Source organism: Penicillium canescens, assembly GCF_028828765.1.
Source record: "Penicillium canescens strain IBT 15451 chromosome Unknown utg000010l_segment0_segment0, whole genome shotgun sequence".
Lineage (NCBI taxonomy): Eukaryota > Fungi > Ascomycota > Eurotiomycetes > Eurotiales > Aspergillaceae > Penicillium > Penicillium canescens.
In genome coordinates, this window is record NW_026703972.1 from 771,918 (window position 1) to 780,816 (window position 8,899).

Genomic DNA, 8,899 nt, shown 5'->3' on the forward strand with positions numbered 1-8,899 from the left:
GAGCCGAAATGTGTACAAGCCTAGTTGGGAGGGTCATCGGGAGCTCTGGCCACTGTCGGGGTTTGCCACCCAACGAGTTTGGGTATCGGAACTGGCGGGCTATAAATATCCTCTTTCTTTCTTTAATCTTGACTTTTCTACGATAACTACAACATCCCCTGTTTCGCCCTTCCCCGTACAAGAATATCGCCATTTTACCCTCTGCTTTTGAATCAACACGTCGGAAAAGAAAACATGCCTTGCACTGAATGCAATGATGTGGGAATGGTTGGTACATCTATATGCACCAAATGCAACGGTTATGGCGGAACCAAGAGAGTACCTTAAAATATTCCTGGGAAGAAAGACAGGAAGATATTCTCCGACCCCGTTGAGTTAGTATGTTTTTGGTTATTCCAAATATGTAGCTACTCCTCCGTGATTCAGATATTTACAATGCTAACTGACAGGTGGTAGTTTATGCCTCGAGCCTCCTGGAAATAGCAAAGAATAAGATGGATCCAAAGCTGAGTTTGGAACGGTCGCTGTCTTACTGTGGATTCCCGTGCCGAAGAGACAATTGGTTGGTGCGGGGAAAGCCACATTGGGGATGACTTCGCGCCGGTGCCGCGCCCGAAACCCTGAGATTGGCTAGTTCAGTCACTTCTCCCCACCCTGGCACTGCCCCCAAAAAAGCAATGGCCAATGACGGGGACCATGAGACGAAGTCTCATGCATGCAGGCACAGTGTATGGAATACAAAACAGGAAGTTTCTCGAAAGTTGATTAGTTACCAAATTTGGAAATAGCACCAAAACTGGCCATAACTATATTAGGAAGTAAACCCAAGACTGTGCGCAAATGCATAATCATGGTCTGGCAGGGCGGTTGCCCAAAAGAGGGCAATGCAGACACCACACACAGCCCCATTGGCCAACATCGGCATGAGCCAACAGTATCGTCTGATTGAGCGAGTGCTTTACCCCTCCATGCATACATGGAGCTGTGCATTGTGGTTGGTCTTGGCCTTCAGCCAATTAGACCTTTTCAGAGAAACTTGCAGTACAATTATTCCTAGACCTCCAAAGGGCGTACGGCTATCGAGGATCTTTGGCCCAGCCCTGATAGCCAGATCAGCTAAGGCAGTTCAGTTTGCCTCGTGCACAGAGCCGCGGGACCACCGAATAACGCAATGACGCCCCTCCTATGATTTAGACCTCACACTGGGCTGATGGATGGTTCAAGGACGATGACTAAACATGCTATATACTTGAATTGCACCAAGCCTTCTTCCCAGATATTGAATTCTCACTGGCTGCTATTTGGTTCTTTCATCACATATGCTTAAGTCGTCAGTTAACATTGACATGCGCATGGAATACGAACTTCTATTACCCAAGAGGGTTGGAGTCCAAAAGCAGACACCTAAAAAAGATTGACGCCGAGAATGACGTTATATTGCATTGCTAACCTTGATTGGCGTGGATATGCCATGCAGGTGAAACTTCCGTGCGGCGCAGGTTGCATTACACGGCGAGACGCACAACATGAAACCTCTAATGGTCTTCCTTTCCTTTGCCACCGTGAAATGCACTTGTTGGGATTTTGTCCCTGAAAGTAGGGATAGGGGACAACGCGATGTCAGTTGCCGTCGTATAATTTTTAGCTAAGCGCCCAGATAATTTCGGCCACTTGCATCAGCATCTAGATGTCTCGAAATCTAATTCAAGCACTAGTCTAGACTGTGGCGACTATTGCACAATGGGCTTCCGCCGTAGGCGTTTCACCTGTGTATGTATCAACAACGACTAATGATTGGCATTCATCATCCTCGAGTTGAAAAGGGCGCTAAAGTGATCAAAAATACGTTACTACAAACTTGCAGTAGAAAAAAATTGTTTCAGTTCATTCGTTTTCTACTCACATGGCGTCCGAGGCCGAAAATCATACCGTCTTGTCGGTTCTCCAGGCTCAACCCCTTTCCTGTAGCTTTTCCAATTAAGTATTGCAGAGGGTGATGGCGGTGAAGATGGTTATTTATTTGCCGGACTTACCTATTGGTCGACAGTCACATGACTTTGTGCCGTGTACACCTCACTCACTCCCCCGACCTGACAGTTTCTTACTCCTATCTCCTTTTTACTTTTTAGTTTTTAGTTTTTATTTTTTTCCCTTGCCGCAACTCCTCGATGGCCAACGATGGCACGGAAACAACCCATCTATGATATCGGTCCATTTAAATCAAGCACCAGAAACACAGACACGCAGTTGAATGTTTATGTCTCCAACAAACGCTTTAAAATCGATCTTTTTACTTCCAGCTTCGAAAGCTCGCCTGCCCTCCTGGCCGAATATCTTCGACACGTTCAACGTCAAGAACCAGAATGGATTCCTGATGAGTCTGAGATAGATGTGGAGGGGGAGTTTGAAGACCCCCTTGATGAAATGCATGATTGGATCTTGCAACCATTTCTGCCAATCTTCCACGAAATTGCTCCCCTGGACCCGAACCAAAAGTACACTCTCGAGGATTGTCTGTTTGCAGAAGAATTGCACTACACTGTGCAGGTAGTTGGAGACAAATTAGTTCCCGTTTATCTCAGCAACACCAAGAACATGAGAAATCATCTCATCGGGGCCTCTTTACCATCTTCTGTCGACTACTCGGATTTTCCTGTCTACCATCCAAGGGAAGTCCAGGTTCCAATTAGTGCAGATTCAGCTGCACTGCCAGGAATACCTCATAAGGTATTTATTCATGGGCAACCACGGCCTAGCTTCTTCAAGATAGTCTATGGGGGTGACATGGGTATTACCGCAAGAGAGATTCTCACTTATTCAAAGATTCGCATGGCTAAATTCGATCCCCCGATTCTCACATCACAACTGGAAGGGCTGATCCAAGATGATGATGGGTATGTGTTGGGATTGGCTTTATCATACATTAATTGTGATGGAGCTACACTCAATTGCATTGATGGACATGATCCCAAATTTTCCGAGCTCCGACAAAAATGGGTTGATCAAATTTCGCAGACACTTAAACACTTTCATTCACATAATATCATTTGGGGAGATGCGAAGGCAGCCAATGTGCTCATTGATGTCAATGAGGATGCATACCTGATTGATTTTGGAGGAGGCTATACTGAAGGTTGGGTTGAGAAGGAGAAGTCTAACTCGACCGAGGGAGATCTGCAGGGACTTGAAAATATTAAGCGGTACCTTTTTGAATGAATACTAGATGACTATCGTTCTGGGCTTATACTGTCTACTGTCAGCTGTTACACCCTCTGATAGGCTAAGGCAACAATTTCCTTTACTCTCTTTATACATTAATCTGTGATTGGTTGCAATGCTTGGTCCTGTGTGCATTCACTATGTTTGCATCTTGATTCTGTATACGTTGTCTACCTCTGTCTAATTCCAATTTCCTGACTTTTCGACTTCTTTTTTCCCTTGTTTCCCTTTCTCCTTAGTCTTTATTAAGCTCTTTACTAAGAAATATGCAGTACTCCAGGAGTCCTGCAATGTGACATCTACTCACTATCTAGACATGGATGTGAGAGATTTTCATCCACATATGGAGGAGAAGAGGGGTCAATAAGTTGGATTACCTAACGGGTGAAAGTATTTTCGACTAAGCGCTGTCACAGGGCAAAGTCGGAGGGGAGGGAGAGTAGCGGGCGGCAACAAGCTAGATGACCTAAAGGTGAGCGCATTTTCTAGACCGAGTATAGTCAGATCTCGAGATATAATTATATCTAGTTTTAGTATCCTCGTTCGTCGAATATGATTTTTCTCTCTTTTATGTATATTTTACTGTATACAAGAAATCGAGGACCTCCCTCTGCTTTCTCCTGGCTTCTGAAAAGTGAGGCCCGGTACTTAGTGCTTTTTCATTTATTAGGCTACAAAGTTGGCGGTTAATGTAACGTCACTAAAAACCTATAATTACTTCGAACTCAGAGTGTCATGATTCGCATGATGTAAAACGCTACCATATTCTATAACGAACAACCTGACATCCTGTAATTAGTGGAATTGACTAAGATAGTTTCAGACCTAAGCGCCAAAGGTTCGAAGTGGCAACCGCCATGTAGCCCCTCAGTGTCGCATTATCAAGCCAAAAATAGGACAATACTATAGGCATTTGGACATATAAGCAATAAGGAAGCTTCCAAGATCCTCTTCTTGATTCAGATACTCAACGAAGACATATTCAAAATATTCTTTATCCAATTCACATCGTTTCGGTCGACAAAAGCATTCTGCACGTATTTCTCTTTGGTTTTTATTAAAAACAATGTGTGGTCGCCAGTATCGAGTCTATCGTTGTGGACATCGAATTCTCCAACGAGGTATAACATATTGTCGTTATGCTAGAGTCAACCAAAGAACAGGGAGACAGACAATGTGTGGGCAGGAGAGAACTGTCACAGATGTTGCAGTGGATTCTCCATGTGGTGAAGCGTATTGCTTTGTCCAGGATCTAATCCGCATGGGCTGGGAATGCTGTGACTGCCACGGCAGGAATTATGGCCTCAGGGAATTTTGTGCAGGCATAGTTCTTGTTGGTGCCAATCGAAGCCCAGTGGAATGCCAACATTATGCTTGTCATCGATGCCACTATGCATAGAATGGTAATTATGCCACTGATCTAAATTCTATGGACCATTCTGTTCTAGATGCGCAGTAGAATGGTATAAGCTAACTTTATTCAGGTGACGATTTTCGAACATGTCAAGCTGAGATATGTGGATTACTGGACCTGGAAGGACCCGACCATATTGTTGAAGCCTTTTTGCCAAGCGCTTGGAGGTGACATCCAGATTTTGGGAAGATAGTCAAAAATGGGCGGCTTCGTCGAATCCAATTTTGTTGACATTGGGCATCGAAGGGGATTCAAACTGAGAGCAGGTGGGAATGAAATCTGAGGTCCTGGAGACTGGCTGGCTAAAAAACCTCGCCTTGTGATACTGAGAACCGTGGCCTGTCGCAGGAAACTGCTTGGCTGGCGAAAAAAATGGATGATTGAATTCATTGTACTTAAAACAATTCTCCATATCTCGCTTCCCGTTGTCCACAGAAGGAACAAGCCATCCTCTTCCGAGAATCGAGTGTTGTTTCTATCCCAGCTATGACAACGGGTACTTTCTTAACTAGACAGATCCGGACCTATTATCATCATCTACCTGTACCGACGATGTCTTCCTCTACTTATCTACTTTTTATTCCCGGGAGAAATTAGATTAGGCAGATATCCGGCTCTACTCCTTAAGCAATGCGACCGAAGACATGGTCGCGGTATACCCAATTTTCCTACAGTACCGCGAACTCAATCAATACCCGCATACCTTATCCTTATTCACAGTGTACACGTCCTGGTATTTCCACAACGCTAAACACGCGCGGTCTAAAGCGTATTTTGAACGGAGATATGTCTTATCTGGAATGCAAGTCCATCTCTTCAGCTTTCCCACGATCCGTCAACCTCAAAGAAAATCGAGCTGACAAGCTTCTCATCGTATGTTTTAATAGGGATTTCCGGTTCATTGATGATCTCAATCCACCGTTGACTACCGTTAACGAATGCTTGGTTAAATCAAAGGCAGGCTTCTAAGTTCAACGGATTGCATACCTCGTCCTATAATAAGACTTGTCAACGCTATATATCATTTTCAAGGAAGCCTAAATACTGCATTGCCGCGGTATCGAAAATTACGTCACTCTGAGCCAAAAATATGTATATCTTAATTCACTAAGCTATAGAAATTCTCTAAACTCTCTAAAATGGCTAGTTATCATCTAAAAAGCATTCGCCCACAAGGAAAAATGCCTACGCGAGCCATTGATGATTTAGCGTATTTGGGATCTCGAAATTTGCCCCGCTACGCACTAGCGGCCAAGTATTTTTCTCAGGTACAACCAAACGATGGATAAACCCAAAGTATTCGCTTTGAATTCTTGCTGGTATGGCGTAGGGGTAGTGCGATACTAGGAGCTTCTCAATGAATGTCTTTGGCTAATTTCCACAAATCCTGAAATTAATATACCGAACATAGCCCGGCTGTGGCAGATCCCGACCGTTTCGACCAGCGTCAGCGCCTAAAGATTGGACAATCCGCTCTAACTTTGGCCCCCACGCTGGAGCCATGGATCGTCGATCATATTGCTGAAATTGGGAAGTAAAGAGCTGCCCATTTCCCTTGAGCAGCTCCCTATGCTCGTGTAGTCTCTTAAAAATCCCTCACGTTCTTAATCCCACACCTAAATAGTTTTGGGCAATAGGTATAGATAGTCACGTGGGCCGGATCGATCTTACCAGTGAGTTAAACACGGTGGCTTTCTGGATCCCTACCTAGGAACCGATAACATCCTACTGAACTGCCAAGTTTGAGCGATTCACCGAGGGACTTGCGAGGGGAAGTGGGCGACATGTCCAACAGTAGATCCAAATAGTTGGATAATATGGAAAAGCAGCACACGGTAGATTCTACTGTCCTTTCACGACCAAGATTGCATAAGTGGTCTCAGGACTCCGTCGAAGCTTCAAACCGATTTTGGAGCTGCGCGCCATGAGAGCAGCTTAGCTGTGACCACGGATGTTAGGCGGTCATGACAGGCCTTGGCGAGACCCTAAGCTCGCTTAAGAAACGGAACGCGATACTTACAATACGAGGAAAGTAATATATAACGGGTTAGCCTGCATGTCGCATTCGGAGTTGATTTCCCAGCTAGACTAAAATACGAATCCGCTCAGCCTAGTGGGTTATGGTTTAGAATCCAACTTTCGGTTGCTACACTAACGATCTCATATAGATTTCGTTCCACTAAGACTTTCCCTGCTCTGACGAGCCTTTTACTCATCTTTCCATTCTAAGTTTTTGCCGATCAGCTAACTAAGATGTCCTGCAATTGGTGATAGCAATCTACATATTAGCATTCTCCGTTACTGCCAGACGCTTGCTCATGCGAAGGGGTGATGGTTGGACAGAATCTTAATAACCCTTGTAGTGAGCGCGAAGTCGTTTCACAACGTACTCGTCCCCTCTGTATCTGACCTCTCATAGTTTTCAATTAAAGCTTCAGCTGGTAAGCAGCTCGGACCGAAAATAAATAACCGATTTCGAAATTAATTCAACTTTCATTTCATGAAGTGATTACTGAATATCATCATGCTCCCCCCTATCCGTATTGTCCAATTCATCGCAGTTTTGAGTACGAAGACGTCGAATTTCAGAGGTCAACTCATCGCAAATATTTTGTACTCTTTCATTCTCTTTCTCAAGCTTCTCGCAACGATCATCCAAGGTCGTAGCAAGAGACTCGTTCCTCTGAATCCAGTAGGGGCACTGTGTGTGATCAGATTCCAGTTCATCGTAGTCTCTTTGAACTTTTGCCAATTTCGCCCGAGTGTCTGCGAGTTCGGATCTGACCCTTTTATTTGAATCTGTAGTGGTGTCGATCAAATGATCGCAAAGCTGGTGGTCCTCGATTGTTCCATCGGACTCCTAGCAAAGTGAGTTTGTCTTCTAGGAGGGAACTAAGGGTGGAGTGCCTGACTCACCGAAAGAATGGTGTCGATTTCACGTTGGAGACGTCGTCTCTTGACTGGTCGACACAAATCAGTCAAGTTTCGGCCGGACTTGGTTGCATTTGGCATTATGTCAAGCCAGATAGAAGATGGAGGATGAGGTAAGAACACAAATAATTTGGCTTCCTCCCGACTAGTTCTTGTGGTTGCAATAACCACGACGAGAGGGATATGGTCGAAAGAATAAAATTTTCAAAAATTGACTGACAGTCAGGCCAACGCGATTTAAAAGGAGCTTCTAGCTATGATTTTCGGCCCCCAGCCCGGGAAATAAGCTTTGACCATTTGAAGTCTAGCGGGTGCTAAGATGCTACCAGTGCTGTCTCTAGGCATTGTTTCCTTTTGGAGACAACATAGATGTATGATTGGCCGCATTGTATTTCGAACTTTGGCGAGACCTGGCACATTACTGGGTCCTTGAGGAAGAAAACAAGTGTGTCTGGGGTTGTCTCTTTTCGATTACCTCTTTACGAGGTTTGATTACCGAGAAACATGTGCCTTCGCTCGATGTGTCTTGACTTAGCCTGCGTAGTACTGGTTCTGTCCTCCTCTTGGTAATCTCAAGAAGCAAAGCTACAGTTTGTGGGCCACCAGATGGCCTGGAACACCCTGAAGGCTGATCCCGGTACGAAAGAAGCTAAGGGTGGAATAATTTCGGGGAAGTCGGAAGGTGGATCCCATGCTCTGCTAAAGCCGATATGGAAATAGTCAGATAAGCCGTGATCAGCCAAGGCGAAATTTCAACGTGATGGATAGATAAATCTCTCCCTCACGGTTTACGACATGCGGCCATCTCTCGATGGCGCTGCGCGGGATACCAAAACCAATAAATTCTATAGTTACAGTACCTTCCCTTTTCACAGACTCACTTTCTCGTAATAGCTCGCTGGGGCTCAAATCAGAATTGCGGCCCCCAGCTAATTAATTTCCCTCATCTAAGCCCCGCCCATGATCGGTGGATCGCGCTCACACCTCACGTCGCTTCCAATCGCCGCATTCTGCTCAAACAATATCTCACGGTGCAGGGAATCGCCCAAAACTTGGCCCAACGCTCGTTGGAGATGAGTAGGGTTCCAGGTCATGATGAGGAAATTTGATATAAATTCGTTCGGGGTCATGTGTGATTCCGGGGTGCAGTCTTCCGATTGAAGAGAAATATACTTTGTTGAGATTTACGATGTAGGTAGTAGGGGAGAAGAATATATAAAGAGATGGTCCTTTTCCAGAGAGATTGTTTAGGTCTGATCCCTCATATTATGAGGGATCCGCTATTTAATGAGTGAAAGCTTTGTTCAAGCTATAACTCACTGAGCAGGTTGAATG

The 8,899-nt window shown here is 44.9% G+C and overlaps 2 protein-coding genes across 2 annotated transcripts; one reads left to right on the top strand and one right to left on the bottom strand.

Moving 5' to 3' along the window:
* Nucleotides 1-2,178: 2,178 nt before the first annotated feature.
* N7446_012224 (uncharacterized protein) lies at nucleotides 2,179-3,216 on the top strand (the record flags this gene model as incomplete). Its single annotated transcript, XM_058520966.1, has 1 exon — nucleotides 2,179-3,216. The coding sequence occupies one exon, from the start codon at nucleotides 2,179-2,181 to the stop codon at nucleotides 3,214-3,216; it is 1,038 nt and encodes a 345-aa protein (XP_058366332.1).
* A 3,926-nt stretch (nucleotides 3,217-7,142) lies between these two features.
* Nucleotides 7,143-7,645, bottom strand: N7446_012225 (uncharacterized protein; the record flags this gene model as incomplete). Its single annotated transcript, XM_058520967.1, has 2 exons — nucleotides 7,143-7,493; nucleotides 7,550-7,645. The coding sequence occupies 2 exons, from the start codon at nucleotides 7,643-7,645 to the stop codon at nucleotides 7,143-7,145; spliced, it is 447 nt and encodes a 148-aa protein (XP_058366333.1).
* Between the last annotated feature and the right edge of the window lie 1,254 nt (nucleotides 7,646-8,899).